At 44.5% G+C, this 27,254-nt stretch overlaps 1 protein-coding gene across 10 annotated transcripts in view; it reads left to right on the forward strand.

Moving 5' to 3' along the window:
• Positions 1-27,254, forward strand: part of nlrc5 (NLR family, CARD domain containing 5) — a 211,434-nt gene that overhangs the window by 148,099 nt on the left and 36,081 nt on the right. For all 10 annotated transcript variants that reach the window (XM_041191229.1, XM_041191236.1, XM_041191233.1 and 7 more), the window contains 10 exons: positions 4,606-4,689; positions 8,580-8,663; positions 10,457-10,540; positions 13,577-13,657; positions 14,961-15,008; positions 15,210-15,293; positions 17,451-17,534; positions 18,955-19,038; positions 23,142-23,225; positions 26,140-26,229. In XM_041191229.1, the coding sequence (XP_041047163.1) occupies positions 4,606-4,689; positions 8,580-8,663; positions 10,457-10,540; positions 13,577-13,657; positions 14,961-15,008; positions 15,210-15,293; positions 17,451-17,534; positions 18,955-19,038; positions 23,142-23,225; positions 26,140-26,229 (807 nt within the window). The remainder of the gene's footprint in view (positions 1-4,605; positions 4,690-8,579; positions 8,664-10,456; positions 10,541-13,576; positions 13,658-14,960; positions 15,009-15,209; positions 15,294-17,450; positions 17,535-18,954; positions 19,039-23,141; positions 23,226-26,139; positions 26,230-27,254) is intronic.

Raw genomic sequence — 27,254 nt, forward strand, 5'->3', positions numbered from 1 at the left:
CCTGATTGTGGCCTTAACGCCACCATTCTGCGTGTCTCCATAACCCTTGACCCTCTTGTGAATCAGAAATTTGTCTAATTCAGCCTTGAATCTTGGACTCTGAGCAACTGATAAAAGTAAATGAGACACCTTGTACCTCAATTTTTCCATGTGTTTTGTGATGAAGGTCTTGAGGAACAACAAAGCATAGATGAAGGGCTGGATGATGATAATATGAGTAATCCAGACACACAATAGGACTATCACATCCAAAGACCAATTGCCTATAGTGGGTGATATATTCCACAGGGGTTGAGTGAATGGAGGGAAGCAACAATTATGGAAGGTGCAGGAAAAGCTGCTGGCAAATTTAAATGTTGCTTGAATGTTCATAATGGTGGCCAAGAAGCGAGGTCTTTGGACTGGCAAAATGGAGTGAAAGAATTGAGAGTAAGAAAGTGCAACACAAGTACTGGTAGTGTGTCCAGAAGTGGTTGTTGCATCGGAAATTGATTACATACTAGAGAAAGAGCCTCCAATAGTGCAAAAGACCGATCTCACAGTAGTAGTCCCGACAGTCATAAAAATGCAATTGGAGGCTGTAGCTTGATTAGATTATGCTATGAAATAAAGGCCACAGAATAATCACAGAACAGAACTAGAAGCAAAAATCTTCACAATTGTGTTTTTTTGATGGCTGCCAGTAACCGTGGGGATAAACTAATAAGAGAGGCAAAACGGAGGAAATGATCTAGTTGGAGAGAATTTGGAGTTTATTTGGAGGTACTAGATATGGGACAACCAACTTTGTCGCAAAGGTGGATTTATACTGAAAAAGTCCATGCAGGCGGGACTCATGAGGCTGAAGTGAGGTTATTTGCTTTTGAAAAGAGACTAACTGGTAGTTACTGGCTACCATTACTGGTAGTAGAGTGGACTGTTCCACAGCTGGAAAAGTAACCTTGAAAATATATTTTTTAGCTCTTTTGGCCACATATTCATAGGATCTCATAATCCTTGGAGAATGTATTTTGTCAGTTTTCCCAGGTCATTTCCAACCATCACAGAATACAACTTGCATCCCATTTGTCTGGGTCACCAACAGGTCCCAGAGCTAAAAGTACCTGCTGTCCTGAACCACCTCTATGTTGTAATCAATTGCAGTGAAAGAATTCAACTTTCAATTAAATTGTGGCCTTTTCAACATTATTATGTAATTTAGACAGCCCAGTCTTCTCCATAAATAACATACTGGTGAGAGATCAATAGACAAAAAAGCAGGGTGACTTTAAAGGCAGCAGATACAGAAGGAAAATGGTGGAAACGAAACAAATGTGTCAATAGCCTGAAATGTTGCTTCTGAGTTGTGGTATGCTTCATGAGGTCTGTTTTGTTGAAAATAGATTCTATTCAGCTGAAAGCAGATCCTGCAATGTTTTATTGGTATCATAAAGGAAAACTTGCAGACATCTTCATGATGCATGTTGATGATTTCTTTTGGGGTGGTAATATGGAATTTGAGAATTTGTGGGAGATTAGAGTACAGTTTAAAATTAGGAGTCAGGCTTGTTAGTCTTTTAAATAGAGTGGTTAAAATACTAAGCAATGTAGGTCTAGAATAACTTTAAACCAACAATCCTATTTAGAGAACGTTACTCCAATTCCAGTTAATCGTACAAAGTCATCACAGAAAGTTGATGTTATATTGAAAGAAGAAACAGAGCAATTGCAAATCATGATTGGTTTGTTGAACTGGTTGGGCACGCAGGCTAGGCTAGATGTTAGTTTTGATGTATTGGAGTTAAGTACAACAATGAACCGCCTGAATTTGCCCTATTTTTAAGGGCAAGTAAAATATATTTTTTAAAATTATATCTGTGAAATGCATACTTCAGTTCCCATTCTTAGGTAAATCAAAGAACTTGAAACTAATCATTTTTAATGATCCTTCACGTGCTAAACTTTCTGATGTGTGGTGTAGTGCAGCTGGTTTCATGATATTTATCATGGGTGAAAATGGGAAATGTCCTTTTATAGCTTGGCAAGCTAAGAAAATTGCTGTTGACACACTGGCTTTTGTGGAGACAGTCAATATGGGAATCTGTTTGTCAAATGTTTTAAGAGTGATTCTGTACAAAGGGCACATTGCAAATGGTATATTCATTGAATGTTGTGTAGATAATCATTTATTGTGGGATAATATATACTTTATAAAAAGTGAGGTGAGGAAAGGTTACAAAATAGTCTTGCTGGTGTGAAACAAATGCTGGAGAGAAAGGAAATCTCTAAAATTAAATGGGTAGATAGAAATCATCAGCGTACTGGATTTGTAACCCCAAGATCAAGAGTTCAAATCTCACAATGGCAAACTATGAAACAATGTAACTTCATCTGAATAGGAATAGATGGAAACGTGTTTGTACTCAAAAGAGTTACAAAGAAGTTGTTAGGAGTCCTACAGAAGGGACATCTAATAAGGCAATGCTTTGTACATGATATGGAGGTCTTTGATTTAATTTGCTTTGAAATTTTCGTTGTGCATATTAACTCTAATTTTTATTTAAAGTGAGAGAAGGTAATCTATTGAATTGTATGCAGGTGGTGGAAATTAATTGGGGTTCACTTGAGCCCTTATCTATAGGCACAGAATAAAACTGGTAGTTGGGTGAGTAACGTGTAAAGCTATAAATAAATATAAAAGTGTGTAAAGATTAGCCCCAGTTCTATACTTCAGCAACTGGCTTTCTGGAATATCACAATTGGTACCTTGATGACGAGGCAAACCAATCTGCTGCACATGATTCTAGGTTCTATTTAGTAGAACAAAGCAGCCCACTTGATTGGCACCACATCCAAAATATTCACTCCCACCAACGCACAGTATCAGCAATTTGTACCATCTACAAGATGCATTGCAGGAATTCACAAAGGCTCCTTCGACAGCACCTTCCAAACCCACAACCACTACCATCTAGAAGGACAAGGACAGCAGATAGATGGGAACACCACCACCTGGAAGTTCCCCTCCAAGTCACTTACCATCCTGACTTGGAAATATATCACTGTTCCTTCACTGTCATGGGTTAAAATTCTGGAACTCCCTTCCTAACAGCATTGTGGATGTACCTACAGCACATGGACTGCAGGAGTTCAAGAAGGCAGCTCACCACCAACTTCTCAAGGGCAACTAGGGATGGGCAATAAGTGAGCGCAGCCAGCGAAGCCCACATCCCGTGAATGAATTTTTAAAAATGTAATTGAACTTGTTTTATTCTATGTATTATTGCAGTGAGGAGTGAAACAAATGAATAAAGGGCTACAGGTTCACCAGTATGTTATTTATGGAAAAGACTGGGCTATCTAAACTCCATAGTAATGTTGAAAAGACCACAATTTAGTCAAAAGTTGAATTCTTCCACCGCAATTGGTTATAACATAGAGGTGATTCAGGACAACAGGTACTTTTAGCTTTGGAACCTGTTGGTGACCCAGACAAATGGGATGTAAGTTAAATTTCTGTGATGTTTGGAAACGACCTGGGAAAACTGACAAAATCCATACTTCAAGCATTCTGTTGTAACAGCTCAAGACAAAGTAGACTTGGTAGATGCAATTCTCTGCAGATTTTCCAGTCTTTCTTTGTAACTCAGTGACATAACCATGCAGCTCTATCCTGTGCTGCTTCCAAGAATTGGGTGTGGTACTCCACATGTGGTCTGACCTAAGTCTGTGCAGTGAGGATGATTTCCGCTGGCTTATGCCATTTTATTTGACTGGTAGATTTTAGTTTGGAATTCACATAAGGGAGAATTTTCTCCCCATCGGGCAGGCTGGGCGGGAGCAGGCATGGGTGGGCGTGCAGCCGATTGCCACCCGCGATCAGCTGCGCACTGCCATTTTACATGGGCGGGCCAAGTAAGGCCCACCCAGCATGACGCCCACCCGGGAAGCACACAATGCTTCCTGTGCGGACAGCGGTGGGTGGTGGGGGGGGTTGCAGTGGGTGGGGAGGGAGAGCCAGGTCCTGTGCTCTTTTGCACATGTGTGCAAAAAAGTGCAGAAATCTCCAAGGCACAGAGCTGCCTCAGGGAGATCAAGGAAAGTCATAAAATTTTGATAAATAAAAAAATAAAATTATTCAATCATGTCCCTTCTTGACATTGTCACATGAAGTGGGATGTGTTTATCAATTCACATGAAACCATTTATTAAATTAATAAAGCCTTCATGAAACCTCATGGCACCCATAGATGAGGTTCCATGAAAAATGCAAAGGCAGCCTGGGTTCTTCGCCTGCCCGCCTACCTTAAGGTTCCTCAATTAGTTGATTAATGGCCTTAATAGACCTTTGATAGGTCGGCAGGCGCGCAGCTGACTCCGGTGCATGCCAGCCGAACTGATGATCGGAATGACGCGTGAAGACATTGGGACGCATGCCTGACATCACAATGCGTCAATTTATGTGTCCCGCACGCCAACCAGAAGATTCAGGCCATAGTTACAGTAAAGATTTTGCCATCCCTGTAAAATGACTTTGTAACTGGAGAAAAGCAGTTATGAATGCAGTTGGTTAATCACTAGGAAATGTTTAAAAATGCCAAACTGAACTGTCATGTTTTATCATAGCCTGGCCGGCAACATGATGGGGGACGAGGGCCTGCGAAATCTGGTGGAAGTCGTAACCAATCTCAAAGACTTAAAGGAGCTCAAGTGAGTCAAGCACTAATCAAGCAGATGTACAATACAATCTCTGCAAGGAGACCCTGAAAGCTTGATTACATCTCATTAATGGGATAGGAAACATTTTGTCACTCAGGTGTCTTTATTTTTTTGGCAGGCACCATTGCTGTTGAGGTATTTGAAGCTGCCACTTAAGGGACTCTGAACAAACGTAGATCATTCAGCCCTTTGGGCCTATCTTGACCTTCAGTTGAACAATGACTGACCTGTACCTTAATTCCATTTACCCTCCTTAGCTCCATATCCTATAATATCCTCAATTAATAAATGTTTATTCCTTTCAGTCTTGAAAGCTCCATTTGTCCCTGCACTTCTGAATTGGAGCAGAACTCAGCTGTGCTTTCTGCCCTGTTAAATTTGGTGGGGTGGTGAGGGGGTTGGGGGGTGCACGGGTTGGCAACAGAGGACATCATGAAGGGAGGGGCTCTGTTGGAAGGCACCATTCTGCCTTTGCTATTAACCTCCCTCACCAGTGTGGTACTGACCCCCCACCGCAGCCTACCCCACCCCACTTATCTCTCTCCCAGGGATCCAGCATAACTCTTTGGCGTAGGCCTCCAGTGCAGTACCGGCAGTGCCCACCACTCCCAGTGGTGCTGACAGTACTGCAGAGTTGCTGACCTCTAACTGGCTGGCAGCTCTCCGGCGGGGTGGAGTGAGGGAGGTCGGGCAAACAACATAAGCAGCAAGTGATAGACAGAGCTAAGTGATTCCAGAACCAGTGGATCAGATCTAAGTTCTGCAGTCCTGCCACATCCAGTCGTGATTGGTGGTGGACAACTAAACAACTCACTGGAGGAGGCGGCTCCACAAATATCCCTATCCTTAATGATGGGGGAGCCCAGCATATCAGTGCAAAAGACAAGGCTGAAGTATTTGCCACAATCTTCAGACAGAAGTGCCGAGCGGATGATCCATCTCGACCTGCTCCACAGGGCCCCAGCATCCCACATGCCAGTCTTCAGCCAATTGGATTCACTCCATGTGATATCAAGAAACATCTGAAGGCACTGGATACGGCAAAGGCTATGGGCCCTGACAACATTCCGGCAATAGTACTGAGGACTTGTGCTTCTAGGCTGTACCCCTAGACAAGCTGTGCCAGTACAGCTATAACACTGGCATCCACCAGGCAATGTGCAAAATTGCCCAGGTATGTTCTGTACACAAAAAGCAGGACAAATCCAACCCGGCCAATAACCACCGCATCAGTCTACGCTCGATCATCAGTAAAGTGATGGAAGGGGTCATCAACAGTGCTATTAAGCATCACTTGCTTAGCAATAACCTGCTCACTGACGCCCAGTTTGGGTTCTGTCAGGGCCACTCAGCTCCTGACCTCATTTCAGCCTGTGTTTAAACATGGACAAAAGAGCTGAACTGCCAAGGTGAAATGAGAGTGAGTGCCCTTGACATCAAGGCAGTATTTGACCAAGTGTGGCATCAAAGACCCCTAGCAAAACTGGAGTCAATGGGAATCAGGGGGAAAGCTCTCCACTAATTGGAGTAATAGCTAACACAAAGAAAGATGGTTGTGATTGTTGGTGGCTAATCATCTTTCCCCCAAGACATCACCGCAGGAGTTTTTCAGGTTAGTGTCCTAGGCCCAACTATCTTCAGCTGCTTCACCGATGACCTTCCTTCCATCATAAGGTCAGAAGTGGGGATGTTCTCTGATGATTGCACAATGTTCAGCACCATTCACAACTCCTCATTCCATGTCCAAATGCAGCAAGACCTGGGGCAGGATTTTCAGGTCTCTGGATGGGCATGGCAGGTGGGCCCAGGAGCGGCCCACCACCCGCGATTGGCTCACAACTGCGATTTCACACTGGCTGGCCAATTAACAGGCAGTCAGCATGAAAGACGCACTGAGAAGCTCAGTGCTGCTGGGGTGGGGGTGGGAAGTGGGTGAGTGCAGAAGTCTGCGCATGCACGGGGGAGCTCGCATTGAAAACTCCCTGAAGACAGGGATCTGCCTCAGAGCTGAAGAATTTTAAAATCTAAAATAAAGCTTTTGAAAACAGGAAAAAAAATGTCCCCACATACTTCTCACTTAGCTGATCATAGACATAATAAAAATTTTGTCAAAACATTTTTATTTTTTTTTAAATTAATGTCGAAACCTCATCCCACCCATGGATGAGGTTTCTTAAAAATTCCGAAGGCCACTTGGCCAATTCACCCACCCGCCAACCGTAAGGTTGGATGGGCAGACAAAAATGGCAGTTAATTGTAATTTTAATGGCCTTAATAGGACTCTTAATTGTCGGCGGACGCACTGCTGCCTCTCACGTGCACCCACCGGCCGAAATGTCACACGAGTAAGCGATGATGTCAGGATGCTTTACCAACGTCTTCGTGTGCTATTTTATGCCCGATTGGGTCAGGCGCACACCCGCCCCTTGGACATAAAATCCTGTCCCTGGACAATATCCAGATTTGGGCTGACAAGTGGCAAGTAATATTCACGCCACACAAGTGTCAGTCAATGACCATCTCCAACTAGAGAAAATCTAACCATCGCCCCTCGACATCCAATGGCATTACCATCGCTGAATCCCCCACTATCAACATCCTGGGGGTTACCATTGACCAGAAACTGAACTGGACTAGCCAATAGATACTGTGGCTACAAGAGCAGGTCAAAGGCTAGGAATCCTGTGACAAGTAACTCACCACCTGACTCCCCGAAGCCTGTTCACCATCTACAAGTCACAAGTCAAGAATGTGATGGAATACTCTCCACTTGCCTGGATGAGTGCAGCTCCAACAACACTCTGGAAGCTCGACACCATCCAGGACAAAGCAGCCTGCTTGAATGGCACCCCATCCACAAATGTTCACTCCTTCCACCACCGCGCACAGTGGCAGCAGTGTGTACCATCTACAAGATACACCACAGGAACTCACCAAGGCTCCTTAGACAGCACCTTCCAAACCCATGACCGTTATCATCTAGAAGGACATGGGCAGCAGACACGTGGGAACACCACCACCTGGAAGTTACCCTCTAAGCCACACGCCATCCTGACTTGGAAATATATTGCTGTTCCTTCACTGTCGTTGGATCAAAATCCTGGAACTCCCTCCCTAACAGCACTGTGGGTGTACCTACACCACGTGGACTGGAGCGGTTCAAGAAGGTGGGAAATTAGGGTTGGGCAACAAATGTTGACCTAGCCAGCGATGCCCACATCCCATGAATAAATAAAGAAAAGGATGTGATCCCAGCCTAGAACAATATATTCCACCAATGTCTTTACTATCTCTCAGTCATATGTTTAATTCCACCCCCTCCAAAAAGAATCACAACTCAACAGATAAAGCCTGTTGTAAATTACATGCCCAGTAACAACAAGGTGAGCACGGAGGTTTAGACTGCTAACAGCACCTCCAATTTGTCAGCACCATTTGTTTAAGTATTGATCAGAGATTGATCTAAGTTGCCCAGTGCAATAAAAGGTGACCTTGTAATTCTGCTGGGCAACCACCAATCTCCCACTGTAACATCAGTAAGAGACTGGCAGAAGCCTCAGGAAAACAGCATAGCTGGCCATCTTCAGCTATCTCCGCTGGGGCTGCTGATGGTTTCCAGCAGTACGGCTGGAGACCGCAGGGATTTCCATGGAATTTAAGAGCCAATGCACTCTTCTACAGCTTCCAAGATGTGACATTGTATATATTCAGATAAAAAATCATTGCGCAGCCAAATTAAAGAATAAAGCCAAAATCTCAGCCAGTAATAGCTTGTTTGAGACAGAAATGTGGCCAGTCTCCACACAGCGCTGTTGGACAGGTGATAATTCTCCAACTCCTGGGAAATATGGAATTGAACATGTTCTTGTTTTATTTTCCAGCCTGCAGAGGAATGGAGTTTCTCTTGTTGCTGTGAAAGGCCTCTTAATTGCACTAAAGGATTGCCCTAAAGCACTAATGGTCAGGTAAGAGCCTTAGGTGAAAGGAATGGTGAAGTTCCACTTTTTAGCCCTTCCCTAAGGGCACTTCCTTTGTTATTACCAGCTTTGCATACCACTTAGCAATTCTGTCTTCTGGCATTGTGACTTTGTTCTCCGGATCTCTGCTTGTGAATTATCAGGGGAATCTATTTTTTTGTTCTTTTTCATCTTTTATATATTGGTGCATTGAAAATTCCAACAAAGACTGAAGGAATTTCAATTCAAGATCCCAAATTGACTTCAGGAGCAGGATTTTCCTTGTGGGCTTCTGGACTCACCATAAGGCTCGAATGGGAAACAGTCCCAATTCTGTGTGAAACAGTCACTTAATATGATTTTTGCCGAATTAGCTAGATGATGGCCAGAGGGTGAGATCATTATCCTTGTGGCTGGAGGGCTATAACAAATCTCAGAAATGACCTTAGCAGCTGGATCACATTTGAGAGCTGGGGCAGGGGAGTGGGGAAATGGTAGCAGTCCATGTCCAAATGCAGCAAGACCTGGACAATATCCAGGCTTGGGCTAACACTTGTGCCACACAAGTACCAGGCAATGACCATCTCCAACAAGACAGAATCTAACATCGCTTCTTGACGTTCAATGGCATTACCATCACTGAATCACTGAATCCCCCACTATCAACATCCTGGGGGTTACCATTGCCCAGAAACTGAACTAGACTAGGCATATAAATACTGTGGCTATAAGAGCAGGTCAGAGGGTAGGAATCCTGTGATGAGTAACCAATCTCCTGACTCCCCAAAGCCTGTCCACAATCTACAAGGCACAAGTCAGGAGTGTGATGGAATACTCGTCACTTGCCTGGAGGAGTGCAGCTCCCACAGCACTCAAGAAGCTTGACACCGTCCGGGACAAAGCAGCCCACTTGATTGGCACCACATGCACAAACATTCACTCCCTCCACCACTGACACACAGTAACAGCAGTGTGTACCATCTACAAGGTGCACTGCAAGAATTCACCAAGGCTCTTTACACAGCACCTTCCAAACCGACGACCGCTACTGGCTAGAAGGACAAGGGCAGCAGCTAGGTGGGAACACCACCACCTGGAAGTTCCCCTCCAAGTCACTCACCATCCTGCATTGGAGATATATCATCATTCCTTTACTGTCATTGGGTCAAAATCCTGGAACTCCCTTCCTAACAGCACTGTGGGTGTACCTACAGCACATGGACTGCAGCGGTTCAAGAAGGCAGCTCACCACCACCTTCTCAAGGGCAATTAGGGAGAAGCAATAAATGCTGGCCCAGCCAGCAAAACCCACTTCCTGTGAATGAATGAATTAAAAAAAAGATGATGGGGAATCTTTCCATAGGGTTGCCTGCGGCTGAACTCAGGTTGGGGGGGTGGGGGTGGTGGGGGGGGTGCCCTAAGCCTGCCTGTTGCACTGGCCCCCAGATATGCCATCAGGAGACTGCCTCCAGGTAATTAATCTGACCCCTGCTGCCTGTGGGGACCTGAACGTCGACTGGAAAATCCCACTCCGTTTCCTTCAGTCAATCTTTAATTACTTCAGTCGATTACCCACTGCTTTTGGGCATGTTGACCCTCCCCACCCCATTCCGCCTGCAGGGCAATGACCTGAAGGCCAGTAAACCACCAGCCCACCGGGTGGCATTTATTTTTTTGTGCCCGTTTGCCTCCATTCCAACCTCAGTGGGGGCTAAAGATCCTCCCCTTTGGTCACATTAGAATCTGTAGTGTACAAATTAAATTGCAGATGGCGGCAATGCTTATTTTGGTTTGTATTTCAGGTTTGAAGAACCGTGGATATATGATGAAGATGCTGCTAATCTTGTGCAGTGTGCCTGTTCCCATTTGAATATCGCAGACATTGGGTCAGTAAGAACTGAACGAAAGGAATGGATTATTCTGTCACTTATCTGTTTGAAATGTTGTAGTGCCATGAATGGACTGTGTATTTGACTGTTTAATTTTAAAACTTATTCATTTATTTCTATTCATTGGGTTTGAGGTGAACAATGCAGGAAAATGGAACATTCTGCATACCTAATTCCTACTTTTTAAATCTCACCCACCTGGGCAAGATGAAGCAGGTTAAGGTTGGGTGCCCATGATATACCCTTTTTTGGATTGGTTCCATTCAAGTCAATGGGTCCAATTTTAACACTGTGTAAGAAAATGGGTTTTGAGTGAATTAAAATCGAGCCCAGTGTAAAGTCAGTCTGGGTGTAAATCAGGTATCTATGCAGAAGTACAAAAAGAACAGGCAGGAAAAGACACTCTGGTCCATCAAGCCTGCCCCACACTTGTGATGCCTGGAGAATTATGATTAATCACTTCCTTCCTCCCCATAGTCATTCAATCTCCTGGGAGAGGGAAAGAAACAGGCCCAATAAGGGGGGAAAAAAGAGCCTCTGGATATCTGGCATGAACCCACCCCATTCTGGCTATGTCAATGTCTAGTATTCACAGTTAGATAGAGTTTTCTCAGATGTGGAGTCAAGCTCCTGGAACTCTGTTCTAAAGCACCTCTGTTTTCAAACTCAGAAAATGTGTCTCAGAAAGTGCAATATGATCTTTCCAATTTCTACACCCACTTTCCTTGTGTTTTCAGCAAGCGCCAGTGCCACTTAGCATTGGGTTAGAGCCACATTTCCTCTTTCTGTGGACCTGTGCTCACTAGAACCTGGCACAAGATTGCCCAAACTAATTTCACATAGGAGCCTTATAATGAAGAACACAGAAAGGTGACTTTTTATTGTGCCAGGCTGGGCTATTTGAATCAGATTACCAGAGCGGAATATGGGACAGTCATCCTGTAAACTGCTTCCCGTCCCCCCAAGCCTGCTGCTTGTATTGATGCACAAAGCTGTGTAATTCAGTTTAAAAGCTTGTCTAACCAACTGGTTAAAATAGGAATTGCTTATCATTTTGCCAGATTTAAGAAACCCTTTCATTTAAGGACTTCCATAGCATCCAGCTTGGTAACAGCTTTGCAAGTTGTGTGTTCTAATGATTTTTAAGGGGTAGGTGTAAAGGTATATTCCCTCCATATTTGCTGGGAGTATGGGCTCTGGAATTTGCCAAGCAGCAAGAATGATAACGTGGATAATGTTGGCTTTAGGTGATAATGTACAATGAGCAGTATCGAATTATCCACCCAGTTTATAGCTCTCCTGATTAAAGTCAATGCAAATCTCAGGAGAGATGTTATAAAATGCAGCCAATCGGATTTTGCCCCTCTTTACGTGACTAAGGCAAAATAACCCCCAATTTTTCTCCGGGCCCAGTTAAATGAAAAGATGGGATGTATCCTGCATAGGAAAATGGTAAAAAGCTCTGCAAGACCCAGACTTTTAAAAAATGTGGTTAAGCACAAAGCACTCCTGCATCAGTAAATGCACTAATAGTGTTTTATTCCCAGAAATTAAATGGTTCAGGTAATGGGGAAGACAGATTTGCAGTACATGTTGGACTTGCACTTTAAAAAATAAGTCTCTCATTTGGCCGACAGCAGAGCACCTGGTGGTGCAGTGGCATTTCAGTTGCATTTGGTCTCCCAAACTTCGTTTTTTTCACTATCTTGCACAAAATCTGCATTGAAAACTTTCACGCTGGCATAGTGAAGGAGAGTGTGAGCGGGTGCTGATTGCTGGGCAATTGCTAGCCTATTCCAGGGATGTTGCCTCAAAACTGACGTTGGATGTTAGGTGAATTGCAGTGTTTAGGAAATAGTTTGGTCTTGTCTGTCTGTGGCGCTTGAGGTTTCTTTGGTGATCTTTGAATGCTCAATGAAAAAGAAAGGGAAAGTGAAACCACTTGAAACCTCAATAGACCTCTGCAGATGCCACTTTTACAGTGTGGAACTGTGCTGCTGCAGCTGCCTCGATGTGGAATCCGCCATGTGTCCCAAACAGCTGCCCATGTGTAAAATTCTGTGCAAGCGTAGCCATTAAAAATTTGTGAATCTTGACTTTTGCCTTTTTTTATTATTGTCTGGAGGCCTTTTGCAGTAACTGAAGAGGTTCTGGACAGCTGACCAATCAGGAAACAGCATTGTAGACCAATTTGCCAGAGATCACAGGAACAGGAGGAGGCCATTCAGCCCCAATAGCCTCCTCCAGCATTCAGTTAGATTATTCCTGTTTTGCAGTTCAACTCCATTCACCCGCCTTTGCTTCAACACTCCTGATACCCTTGGCTAACAAAGATATCATTCTCAGCCTGAAAAGCTCCAATTGACCTAACATCCACAACCTTTTAAGGGAGAGAATTTCAGATTTCTAATATGCTCTATGTGAAGAATTGCTTCCAGATTTCCCTCCAAAATGGCCAAGCTCCAATTTTAAGATATGTCTTCTTGATTCCCCCACCAGAGGACCTAGTTATCTACCGTATCAAATAATTTAAAAAATTTTAAACACCTCGATCGGATCGCCCCTCAGTCCCCTATAAAGGAAATACAAGCCAGGATTATGTAGCATGGCCTCATAATTTAATCCTCAAAAGACCTGGTATGAGACAGGTGATTGACACTCAGCCTGGCTATGGCCAGAACATTGCCAACTGGCATCTTCTGGCAACATCTTTTCCTCTTTGCTTCCAATGATGCCACCATCTTGAGGTTATTCTCTACTTCACAGGAGACAACAGCGCTGTTACATAGAGGCTGTAAAGAATATTGAAAGAAAAGTCACTGTAAGAGGCTTTCTCTGGAGATTACTGCTATTCATTTACTGACTAACTGTTACCTTAAAGTTCATCTGCTATGGCTGGCCTCCCATTCTCACCAATTCATTTTAGTCCCAATTTGTATGGGGCGCTTTAAAAATAAACAACTCAAGCTTTCTGTCCTGTTTGAGAATCTGCATTCTGTCGATGCTGATGTCAATGAAAACCTATTTTTTCAGGATAAAGAACAATAACGTTTTAATAAGGCTGGTGGATTATGGTTGGCAATCTGCTGAGATGCTTCGGTCTAACTATGACAGGTATGGAGATTGATGATGTGACATAGAGTGTGAGCTGATCCCTGTTGGGTGCATTACTGGCAGCAACCACCACTCCTGCTGGCGCTATTTGCAGTGTGCAGCTGCCAGCCCCTGATCGGCTGGCAGCTCCCGCCACTGTCCAATTAAGTGCCTGACTGGCACTTATTATGCCGGGCCTTCCCAAAGGAGGCGACATGGGGCTCTCACCAGCTCTCCAGGCAGTGGGCGAGACCCCCATCGCCTGCATTAAATACCATCTTCTGTTTCAAACACTGGGTCCGCTTTCTTCTCCCTCCATTTTACATAATGAGCAATGGAATTATATGTGGGAATCATTCATCTTACACTGTCTGCTTAAGAAGAGATTTAACCTTGTACATGGCATATTTTAAGAGGTGCGAACAGCCTATTTCAATTTTTAAATGTATTTGACTGTCTGATTTTTGACCATCCACTTATAATAGGATCTCACTCAGTTTAAAAGAGGTTTTCTTCAGTTTTTCTCTCACCCAGGGGTGGAGAGGAGCTGAGATTTAACTATAGTCGTGTGCAGTATATTCTCAGCTCCTAGTACTGAAAGAAACACAACAGCTACGTATTTATAACTAGACTGGCCAAAAACCTGTTTGCAGTTACGGTGCCATTATCGAAAAAAATTAGGATGTGATTTGTATATAGATCAACTAGAAATATGAGCAGGATAAACTTTTATCAATGACAAAACTGTACAATAAAGAGTAGCTCATCTGCCAAGCACCTGCCATTGATTTTAATTCTCCCACTTGAGTTGATTTTAATCAGTAATGGGCTCAGTTGACCTTCCCCTCCAATCACAAGCCCTTTTAAAGAGGTTGTCTTGTGGAAACTGCCACTGAGTGCAGTAAGCAGCAGTCATAAAGGCTGTTTTGGGACAATGTTTTTGACAGTTGGTGTAACTGGCTCGACATAAAATACAGCGGGTTCACCTCCACCTCACATGTACCAATATATTCACAGTGATTCCAACAAAAGGAGCATGCCCCACTGTAATCCCCTTTGCCTACCTGACACTGCCTCCTTGTGGATGAGTTGAGTTTGAGTGTCTCTGCACCTTTATTAAACCTCCTGGCCCTGGTAAAATAAGCTGCATAGTGGGAAGTGAGCACATGGGAGAAGCGGCAGAGATATGCAGTCTGTGTTTGACTGGACCATATTGTGCCTGCAAAGGCACACTCCTCACCAAAGTTACACATTTGCAGCTCCTGTAAACTCCAGGGATACACAGTAACCAAAACTGACCTGAGATCTTTCTGATCCTTTCCAGCACCAGAATGGACACTGGAGCACAGAATTCTTCTCTGCGATTAATCAGGTGACTGTTCTGTTTGATTTACTTTGAAATACTCCAAGACTACATTGTGAGGATGCTCAATTGTTGTTATTTTTATACCTTATATAACCTAGCTAACCTGTGGAGCACCTATGTACAAGATTTAAATTGTATGTGATGAATTGTTTATTCTTAACATTCCTGAGTGTCAAATAAATGCCTTTGACCCTTGCTCATTTTCAGTTTGTACCAGTGTGGAATTGAAGCTCCTCAACTTCTTCATCTTGCACCCATCGTTAAACAGTGCCCACACTTATTGGAGTTCCAGTAAGTGTCCCACTTATCATTGCTTTTCATTATATCACTGTGTGTGCGTGTGTAGGCATGTGACGTGCTTGTAAACTGTGTCGCCATCCCATAGGAACACGGAAAATGCTAGACTAAGAAAAACTGAGGACCGTCGAATTCATCTTCTGACAACCTGTACCTAATTTCGTGACCACACCCCAATACCACTAAGCAGTAACCACTGGAAAAAATTCTAATACCTTTAGTATTGGGCTTGCTAGGACAAGGGTGAATACTAACCAGGTGCAGGTCAGCATTCCACAAATCATCTCATGGTTTGCTATCTTGAGGTGTAAATAATTGTTCAGTGATGGTGTTTGTGCTTGTTCTCGCTTAGGGAGTTACAGATCTCCCTCATGTACTTTCAGTTTATACTGAAACAACATTGGCAACAAAGGAATCACATGATCCAGTGACAGTTCACAATCTTTCAGATCTTTTGTATGTAAGCTGCAGGGCTTACTGGAGTGATTTATTTTCTGAATGCGAGTAATGCTAATAGTTATATGCTGTTCTTACACATGTAACTATATGTGAGTGACAAACCACCTCCTACAATGTACCTCCTACAAATGTGTAGCAGGATTTCTTATTGTAGTGTATTGTGGACAAAACAATTGTTTTCTTTTGCTTTTCACATAGAAAGGGGTGAAATTGCAACATTCTATTCCCAAACACTAGTAAGAATCCAGAAACTTCTCATAATTCAAACTACATTGAATGTAGTTTATTAATGTAAAGCAGTGATGCTGCCCATGGCCTGCTCATAATGAGACCTTTGTCAAAAGTTTATGTACAACTAGTCTAGGTGCCTTCTGGCCAACGTCCATCTCTTTCCATCCACTACTTTGTTGTCATCCTCCTCTAGCAATACAATGCCAGAATAACACAGTGGAATATTCGTATTATTAGCCTGTGATTTCCACCTTCAGATGCAAGTAACACATCCATCCCATAGTTATTAATCTGGGTGGGAGTGCTCCAATTCTCTCACTGTGTTGTTATAATAATGCTACCTATATTTAAATAAAGCATTCCTACATTCCACAGATATTATAAAGGAAGCTTAGGAATAATCCTGATTCTTTATAAGAGTTTAATGTGAGTAAAGAAGTATTATGGTTGTGTATTATGTACAGTTGTAACGAGCTGTATTACTTCCAATCTGGTGCTGATGCCAGCATGACATTGTTTCAATAATGTGCAGACTTCTTGAATATTACTATTGCAAAACTCTGAATGTATAAAGGTTCTGACATTCACTGGGTCTCTAGCTCTAGTGCTGCATATGTACTGTTGAATATTACAAGGTGAATAAAATTGTGATCCTGCCCAAAGTAGGTCTTTGTCCCTCCTGACACATTATTTGGTGTTTCGGTGCCTCAAATTCATTTGTTTGTAATTGTAATTTTCTGTATCCAAAGGTTATAGGCTTAAATCCCAGACCAGCTCTGTAATCTAAGCTGATCCATCCAGTGCAGTGCTGAGGGAGTGCTGCGTTGTCAGAGGTCCCATGTTTTGGATGGGATAGTAAGCCAAACTTCTCTCTTCCTGATCAGTTGCTTGTTAAAAATCCCTCCGCACTAAATGAAGAAGAGCAAGCAGGTCTCTTGGTGTCTTGGCCAACATTCCTCCCTCAGTTACCATCGGCAAGATCAGATTAGCAGTTTTTTTGGGTTGTGTTGTATGCAAAATGATTGTTATATTGAACCACAGCCAGATGAATTCACTGTGTATAGACTGAATTGGACTGTTTACAAGAGGAGCAGTAAGCTGCTGCATAAACTGCAAGTCTTTCTAACATCTGTATCTGTCATTGTGATCTGAGGATCTTTGAGGGTGTATCTTAACTGTTGTTGGTGACATTGCTGTGATTTAGAGTGAGGAGAACTAGACAGAATTGCAGCATGCATGTACCTATTCAGTGACCACACCCCAATACCACTAAGCAGTAACCACTGGAAAAAATTCAGTATTGGGCTTGCTAGGACAAGGGTGAATACTAACCAAGTGCAGGTCAGCATTCCACAAATCATCTCATGGATTTGATATCTTGAGGTGTAAATAATTGTTCAATGATGGTGTTTGTGCTTGTTTTCGCTGATGGAGTTATAGATCTCCCTCATGTACTTTCAGTTTATACCGAAACAGCATTGGCAACAAAGGAGCAGAAACACTGGCTGAGATCCTTCCTGCTTTCCAGGGTCTGAAGAAGCTGAGGTAAGTTCTGGAATGGTTAGTGAGCTGCCATTTGATCCCTGTTTAAAAAACTCTCAAGGATTTTTGAGAGCCAGTTGTAAATTTGTCAAATTTTATATTAAATTGTTTCATAAAATGTACATAGAATTAGGTGTTTCAGAGGCAATGTGCAATACATAATGTGAAACTGAGCTGCACATGAGCAAGGTTCTATTTTTAATCCTCAATCTATTCTGAGTTAACTGTAACGATGGTAGAGAATCTACTGTAAGCTTCAGTGCTACTGGGCTAAGGAGTGGGAGGTGGGGGGTAAATTAGACAGCTTCCAATTGCTACCTGCTGGCTCTGACATGTTGGGTACCAAGACCAGGCTCAGCTGTGACCACTGCCAGCACTCTGCACTGGAGTTTTGCCGCGGGGTTGGAAATCATCATCCTATATGGTTTTTTGAAGGAATGGCAATTAATGGCCAGAGGACACGGTCTCTGTCCAATTATGGAAGATAGCAGGCTCGCAAAGCTAGAGGTCCAACAGGAAGCTCTCCAGCACTCAGAGTGGCAGCCTGCCGATGCAGATAAGGGAGAGTGTGGGCATCTCAAAATAGAGGAGTCCACTCAGTGATTCCAAAATTTTCACAAGGCGGACTGCAGCTGCAGCTGTGATGATCTATGAACATCAGCACAGGAGCTTCTGGAGTGCTGACCCATCGCCCACCCCTGCCTGCTGCTGGGAGTTCACCTCTTTTCACTGACCGCTACAGGGATCCTGCCTGCCGGCTGGAGTTGTGGCTCTTTCCGTCTCCTTTCCTGATAAAGTTGGATCTCGCAATGAAAATCTGTCCCTCTACATCTGATCCCAGACAAAACAGTGTTCACTTGACTGAGATAGTGGAGGGCAGTTAGTGCCAGTGGAAGTATATCTTAGCAAGTAGTTGGCACATTAGAAGAGAAGGGAAGACAATTAAGGGAAGCGGGGTAATAAGATGTGATTTAGAGCAGCTATGATTTTTACAAAGTGTGTCCAAGATTTGTTATTGTTTCTGGAGTTCTTCACAGTGTATATGCTCCAGATTCTAAATAATTCTATCATTAGGTAGATTTTTATTCTTGCCCACTCTGAGGCGCCTAAGTCTCAACACAAAGGACAAGCAGATAAGCTGCTCCTCAAGTCTTCTGTCTTACTCTGAAAGCAGGTGCCTAAAAGCTCAGTAGGATGGGTTGGAGCTGACTGCTTTTTCCTAATGACTTTTAAAATTGGCTTCCAGTCCCACTCTGAGAAAACCTTTCACTTGGCTGGCTTTAGAAATGTACTGTTTACATTGGGAAAGGCATAAATTATTTATCACAAGCTACGCTCTAATAACAACTGCCAACATAACAACACCTCCCTATATTTAACGTTGCTGCTGTGACTGCACTTAGATCTCATCTCCCCCCCGCAGCCTTGAATCCGTTGACATAAGTTCTAATGGGATGGTGAAGCTGGCAGCAGGACTTCGCAAATGCCACAGCATCGAGGAGATAAAGTAAGTTTGATTTTTATTTCATGTTATTGTGTTCGCTTTATTTTGTTTTCTGGGTGACAGGATGCCAGCTAGCCCATCCCTGTGGCTTGCCACCACATGGAGTAGTTAAGGTGATTAGCATAGATGCCCTTAAGGGAGGGCACAAGGGAGAAACGAATGGAAAGGCATTCTGATAGGGTGAGATGAAATAGCGGGAGAGAGGACTCACATGTAGCATAAACAGTACCGTACACTAGTTGGGCCAGGTGACCTATTTCTGTGCTGTAAATTCTATAGCTTGAATGATTCGTCTGGACCAATCAATTGCCACCATGAACATAGGAACAGGAGTTGGCCTGTTTCAGTCCCTCAAGCTTGTGCTACCAATCACTTAGATATCATGGCTGACCTGTGCCTTGGCTCTATATAACTCTTGCCTTGCTAGCAGTTACTTCACCATCTCTGACCATGTCTTTCTCTGAACTTTGACACACCAAGAAGAGTACTAGTGCAACCCCATTGGTTCCTTTTAGGTTTTCCTGTTTTCAAATGAGAACACCAATGGTTTTTAGCTTTTCCAAAGGAGGCAGTAATTACCTGCCAAGCATGTGACTAGAACATCAACCTGTGGGCATCCTGCTCCAACAATGTACAGACATTAACAGAAATGTCTTAAGGAATTTGGTTTCCAATATTTGACAAATACTGCAGCTAGAGGCTTCTATTCTTCAAGTGCAGATACTTCTGTTTCATGTTCCTAACAAGTGACAAATGAAGCAACTCTTATATTAACAGAATAAAAATGGACTTCATTGTATGCCTGGGGAAGATGCAGTATATTTCCTAATTGTTTTTCAAAGCTTATTCTACCCCAACTTATTTTTATCCTAATTTTATTTTTCAAGCACTCTTATTTAGGTTGTGGGTTGTACCATCTATGAGCAGGTTATCTGGTCTTGGGCATCTGAAATTTGTAACCCTCAAGTCATCATTAGAAAATGGACCAGAATGACATGGAGTGAACTATCTTGCCCATCAGGAATGCTGGGCTTGATCCACTTTCTGCCAGTATAAACACTATGGCTGGAATTTTCTACCCCTTCACACCAGCGGCATTTTCTGGTCCCGCCGGTGTGATTGGAGATTTCAATGGCTCGCCGGCCCTGCCATGGGGAAGGGGGATGGGGTTAGAAAATTCTGGCCTATGCTTCCTTCTGACCTCTCCCCCTGTACCCACTGCTCCCCTTGCCTCCCCATTCCTCCATTCCTTACTATAAGTGCTGCAATATATAGCAAATCACAAGATCTCTGGGGCGGGGGAGGGGGGCAGGAGGGATCAGCTTATTCCATTTTGAAGCAAAATTGGTTTAAATTTCAGAAGAAAGAATAGGCGGAATTTGATGAGTCTGTCTGCCCCAGTCTAGTGCTGAAGTCCACCATTAGCTCCTTGGAAAATGGGGAATGGAAGTTACAAAGATAACTGCAGTCTGAAATAGTTACACAATTGTTGGAATGCGATAGAGCCTGGCTCTGGGGAGGTGGAGTTGCCTCGGGAGTCGAGTGAGTCAGCATCAGATATAGGGCTGAATTTTTAGCTCGTCAGGCAGGCACGCGCCCAACTCGACCAAGCGTAAAATGATGCGCCATATTTCGGTCAGCGGGCATACGCCAGAGTCAGCAGCGCACCCGCCAACCTTTAAAAGGCCTATTAAGGCCATTAAAAAGGTAGTTAAAATAAGTTTTTTGCTGCTTGCCCAACCTAACGGTTGGCGGGCAAGCAGAAAGGCCAAGCGGCCTTTGCATTGTTTTGGATACATCATCCACGGGCGGGATGAGGTTTCCAACAGCAAATAAAAATAAAATTAAAATTTTTAACTTTAATTAACAACATGTCCCTGTTCACATGACAGAGCCGCAAGAGGGGACTGTGCCTCAGGGAGATTTTCAAGCACGTGCGCGATGTTCGCACTTGCCCTCCTCCCCCCCGCACATAGGCAGCGCTGAGTGCTGCTGCTTGCGTTTCACGCTGGCCGGGCCTTAATTGGTGGTGAAATCACGGTCCAGCCCCGATTGCAGGTGGCAGTCAGTTTCCTGACCGCCCTGTCAAGGCCACCTGACAAGAGCAAAATTCTGCCCCTGGAGTTTAACAATGGTTGAAAGCTCTGGCATTTTGTTTTATCACTTTTGATTTGAATTAAAATGTAACTCAGGACAGTTTCAGTAATGGTACCGTTTACTACGTTACAAAAATTATGACATTTCTTTGGCCTTTAAACATTTTGGGAGGTCATTAGGTTGTGACAACTGTAAGTTCAAGTCTTTACTTTATGCCTGAGTGCTACGTAGAAGTTCTACATTGAGAGAGCGTGTCTGTGTGTCTGGGTGCTGGGCAGGGGCATTGAGAGAGCGTGTCTGTGTGTCTGGGGGCTGGGCAGGGGCATTGAGAGAGCGTGTCTGTGTGTCTGGGTGCTGGGCAGGGGCATTGAGAGAGCGTGTCTGTGTGTCTGGGGGCTGGGCAAGGGCAGTGAGAGAGTGTGTCTGGGTGCTGGGCAGGGGCATTGAGAGAGCGTGTCTGTATGTCTGGGGGCTGGGCAGGGGCAGTGAGAGAGCGTGTCTGTGTGCCTGGGGGCTGGGCAAGGGCAGTGAGAGAGCGTGTCTGTGTGTCTGGGGGCTGGGCAAGGGCAGTGAGAGAGCGTGTCTGTGTGTCTGGGGGCTGGGCAGGGGCAGTGAGAGAGCGTGTCTGTGTGCCTGGGGGCTGGGCAAGGGCAGTGAGAGAGCGTGTCTGTGTGTCTGGGGGCTGGGCAAGGGCAGTGAGAGAGCATGTCTGTGTGTCTGGGGGCTGGGCAAGGGCAGTGAGAGAGCGTGTCTGTGTGTCTGGGGGCTGGGCAGGGACAGTGAGAGAGCGTGTCTGTGTGTCTGGGGGCTGGGCAGGGGCAGTGAGAGAGCTTGTCTATGTCTGGAGGCTGGGCAGGGGCAGTGAGAGAACGTGTCTGTGTGTGTGTTGGGGGGGAAAGTGAGAGAGCGTGTCAGTGTGTCTAGCGGCTGGGCAGGGGCAGTGAGAGAGCGTGTCTGTGTGTCTGGGTGCTGGGCAGGGGCAGTGAGAGAGCGTGTCTGTGTTTGGGGGGCTGGGCAGGGGCAGTGAGTGAGCGTGTCTGTGTGTGTTGGGGAGGCAGTGAGGCAGTGAGAGTGAGGGAGGGGGCCGTCAGACAGTGTGATTGAGTATGTGGGAGGGGGGGGGTGTTGTGCAAGAGATTGATTGTGTGCGCGAAATTTGCTCTTCAGCCCCTTGAATGAGAAAAATATGCAAATGTGGCCCCTTGAGCGAAAATGTTGGACAAGCCTATTATAGACTATCAGGTGAATGCCTCCATCTTGTGGTACTCTCACACTCTCTTTCTGCCTGAGCAGTGCCCACCATGCCCCAGTGGGGCTGCTTGCTGGCCTTCCCTTTGGCTCCTCCTTTGGCGCCCCCATACCTGTGAGCCGCCCGCTGCCCACCGCCCTAATCAGCTAGCAAATGGAGTAGGCGCCACCCGTGGAATTAAACCAGCAGACGTGCTACTGAAATGCATGAGCTCGGGACCCAGAAATGGTTCCAGCATCAGGTTCCCAACACCCGTGGGATAATTCAACCATGTGTGGCCATTATTGGCCATTGGCTACAACATTTGTGATTACACATTTATCTGGCTGAGACATAATTAGATCAGTTTTTTGGTAAACGTTGGCATCAGTATGGCGCTAGAAATCAGTTTGCAAGCTGATCTACCTTACGCCGTTTCACAACAAAATCGACATTGCAGGAAACTCTCAGCAAGTATTTTAATCGATACCCGTGCTGCATTGCCAGAGGTGCTGGCTTTCTGCCGAAATGCTAAACAGACCCCCCATCTATCCTCTCAGGCGGATGTAAAAGATCAAGGCCACCACTTTGAAGGCGAGCAGCAGAGTTATCCTTGGTATCTTGGTCATTGTTTATCCCTCAACCGACATCATTAAAAAGATTATCGGGTCATAAAAATTTTCAGGCAATGTTTAAGGTCGGCCGGTAAAGTTTCTACGTCACTGTTTAAAGCTGAGATTCTTCTGCGCGTAAAGTCTCTGTTCCTTTGCTTTCATTTCAGCTTGTCACAAAACGAACTGGGATTGGAGGGAGTTTCTGAACTCGGGAAAACCCTACCAGGCTTGAAGCAGCTGAAGAAGATCAAGTATGAACCCATGATCAGATTTGACTTTCTTTAACATTGTACAGTTAGGTCCTGATTTTTGTTCCTGGCTCGGGTGCGCAGAGTTGGGAAATTTCCCGGCTCAGCGAATCTGACCTTTAAAAATGTCTAAAACAAAAATAAAAATACCTGGAAAAACTCAGCAGGTCTGGCAGCATCTGCGGAGAGGAATACAGTTGACGTTTCGAGTCCGTATGACTCTTCAACAGGACTAAGTAAAAATAGAAGAGAGATGAAATATAAGCTGGTTTAAGTGGGGGTGGGACAAGTAGAGCTGGATAGAGGGCCAGTCTATGACATCTTTTGGCTATCTCCACCTATCACTGGCCCTCTATCCTGCTCTACTTGTCCCAGCCCCCCTTAAACCAGCTTATATTTCACCTCTCTTCTATTTTTACTTAGTTCTTTTGAAGTGTCATACGGACTCAAAACGTTAACTGTGTTCCTCTCCGCAGATGCTGCCAGACCTGCTGAGTTTTTCCAGGTATTTTTATTTTTGTTTTGGATTTCGAGCATCCACAGTTTTTTGCTTTTATCTTTAAAAATGTCTGCCCGCAAGTCGGATTTTCTGTCATGAGGGGTGGGGGTGGGGGTTGCAGGCTGAAATAGGGGTCGGGTCTGGCAACCCCGAAATGAGTGCTGAGGCTGCCAGGTGTGGGGACAGGCTTGGTACAAGGTCTGCCTCTGTGCCCCAGCATTGCATTTAGATAAATTTAAAAAGTAATAAAACAAAAAACATCTCTCCAGCCCTCACCTCTCACCCCCTCCATCACCCCCTATGCCCCATCCATGCCAATCTGTGCCAACCCATATACCACACCCAACCCCAAGGTCTATCATACCCCTATGCCAACCCATGCCCCTCTACCCATCTTCCACGGCCTCTAATACCCATATGCCAATTCAGTGCCAACTCATGCCAATCCATACGCCACCCACCACCCTTTACCCTTAACCCCTCTGTGCCAACTCACCTAGTATTGCTGGACATTTCCTGAAGAGCTTTGATACTTCCTGGAGAGCTTTGATAATCCCTTCACAGCTGGACAGTTCCTTGATAGTTCCAATGAGTTTATGCATAAAAATGCATAATCATGTTTAATCCTTACAATTCCAAAGGGTGCCTTACTCCTCCTAAAGGTGTCCCGGGACCCTTCTCCAAAGGATTATCCTGGCTATCCAAAGAATCCACCAAATTCAGACCTCTTCTGACCTGGTCTGCTTTGTACACTCCAGGATTCACTCAGCTTGGGGTACAAAAATCCGAAGTCAGTGGTGGCAGCTGGTGATTTAAATGACCAGCTGCCTCCGTGTTGGCACATGCGCGAACCCTGGCCTGATTCCAGTCCTGACCCTGCAAAGACAGGAAATGCTGCTTTCCTGGGTGGGCTCTATTCATGCTTGTTAGGTCATTACAGTTTATCAGTTACCACTGTCATTTTTTGTTCCTTCAGCTTCCCATAAAATTGAAGCCAGGCATTTAGCAAGTTATAAATGAAGACTTGGGCCTGAGTTTTCATGAAAATGGAAAGGGTTTCCAGCTTAGCCAAAATGGCAGTGTGAAAGGAACTGTCAGGCAGTCAAGGGATTTAAATCTTCAGGTCTTTAAATTTAAAAAAACAGGCTGCAGTTTAAAGAAGGGCTAGAAAAGACTATGGGGACTGGTTAGAGGGTCATAGGTTGACATGGAGGCCATAAAGGGCCATGGGGTGGTTATGGGGGCATAGGTTGTCATGAAGGGTATGAGGGGCCATGATGGGGTGAGTCGGTGTGTTAGCATGAATGGGGCATTAGAAGTGTGTATGAGGGGTGACAGCTGAAAGGCCGTTTTGTTTGTTATTATTTATTTTACAACTGGGATAAAGTCCTGGATCACCAAGGCCAGCCTTTTGGCCCAGCCCATCTCCGCATCTGGCAGCCCCTGTGGCTGCATCCAAACACTTTCCGGAGGTGGTGGGCCTGGCTCCCATTAACACTTGCCTCTCAGGAATGAAAATTAGACCATCGTGGGCACTTTTTCCCAAGTCGGGTTTGCGAAGCCAGCAATTTCCTCAACTCTGTGCTACCGAGTCGAGAGTGAAAATTCAGGCCACAAACTCAATTAACCCCCCCAAAAAAATTAGACAACCTGGAAAAGTTGACATCATTCAATTAGAATGCAGGGCATCGTTATCATTTTTAAGGGTTGTCGTAAGGTTTCTGAGATTTTTTGCAAGCACAGCAAGTAATTATGAAGGCGAATGGAATGTTGACCTGTATTGCAAGGTGGGTGGAGTATAAAAATAGAGAAATCTTGCTACAACTGCACAGGACTTTGGTGAGATAACACCTAGAGTCCTGTGTACAGTTTTGGTCTCCCTACTTGAGGGATATACTTGCATTGGAGGCAGTTCAGAGACAGTTCACAAGTTGCGTTTCTGGAGATAACGGGTTGTCTTATGAAGAAATGTTGAGCAGGCTGGGCCTGTATTCTTTGGAATTTAGAAGAATGACAGGTGATCCTATTGAGGCATATAGGATTCTGAGGGGGTGCTTGACAGATTGGATGCTGAAAGCACGTTTCCCCTCGTGGGAGCATCTACAACTAGGGGCAAAATTTCAAAATAAGGGGTCTTCCATTTAAGATGGAGATAAGAAGGAATTTCTCCTCTCAGAGGATCAGGAATCTTTGGAGTTCTGTATCCCAGAGAGTAGTGAAGGCTGGGTCATTGAATTGAATAGATTCGAGGCTGAGTTAGACAGACTTTTGATCAACAGGGGTGTCAAGGGATATGGGGCAGACAGGAAATTGGAGTTAAGGCCACACTCAGATCAGCCATGATCTTATTGAATAGCAGAGCAAGCTTGAGGAGCAGAATGACGTACTCCTTATAATCTTATGTTTTTGTCGTTTCAGCTTGTCTAGAATCTCTACAGCCGCTGGTTTGGTTGGAACAAATATGTTGGCTGAAGGGCTCCGTGACTGCACAAGACTGGAAGAGATAAAGTAAGTGAAAAGTTGCCTTGTTTTTCTTACGTAAGCCAGGAAATTTTCTGGAAACTTTGCCCACATGCTGATGGGAATTGATTGGAAAAATGTAATGAAAATAGCCTGGCAACTGAGCCAAGAGCACAAAACTGGAAAGCGAGGAATCAAGATGGAATCTGAAAGAAAGGGACCCGTGGTGAAAAGGCCAGAAGGCGGTGAGAGAGCACGCAGGCTGATAGGAAATGGAAAGTAAAGCTAGACAAATAAAAGGTGGGCCAGAGAGATGCCACAGCCTCACCATCTGGCCAAGAGAGGATGGGAGCCAATGTGAGCCTGGTTCAGTCCAAAATAATGATATTATAATTATTGTGCATGGAAATCGATTCAAACAACCCACAGATCCTCACTGTGCTTATTTCACAATTAACTATCACGCCCCTGCCACAAGGAGACTTGTCCTTTTGCAGCCTCCCAGATTCAACATTCAGTCCAACAATTTTAGATGGTAACCACTCTTCCCTTTCTCCTTTCAGACAGAATCATGAATGATTCTGCTGTTGCCATCCCCGTGCTCCTCCAAACCCATCTTTTGTGTCTTTACTTGTCCCATTACCACATCCTTTTGCCTTGCACCATCGTCCCTTTCATCATTTAAGCCCTGCCTCTCACAGATCTTCCCTTTTGACTTGCCCCTGCCAAACCACACCTGTATTACTTAAAACCAGCTACATCTGTAACATTTTCCAGTTCTGAAACAGGGTCACATACCTGAAATGCTAATTCTGTTTCTCTGAGTGCATGCAGAATTTTCTGTTTATATTTCAGATATACAACAGATGCTGGAAAATTTTGCCAATTGTATTTTGACACCAGACGTGATAGATTTAGTTAAAAGCATGAAACTTGTAGATGTTGATCTTCAGAGAGACTTTGGTGATCTCTTATGAGGAACACAGAAAGTTAGCATGCAGGTACAGCAAGTAATTAAGAAGGCAAATGGTATGTTATTGCAAGGGGATTAGAGTACAAGAATAAGGAAGCTT

Source organism: Carcharodon carcharias, chromosome 7 (genome assembly GCF_017639515.1).
Source record: "Carcharodon carcharias isolate sCarCar2 chromosome 7, sCarCar2.pri, whole genome shotgun sequence".
In the NCBI taxonomy this organism is placed as follows: domain Eukaryota; kingdom Metazoa; phylum Chordata; class Chondrichthyes; order Lamniformes; family Lamnidae; genus Carcharodon; species Carcharodon carcharias.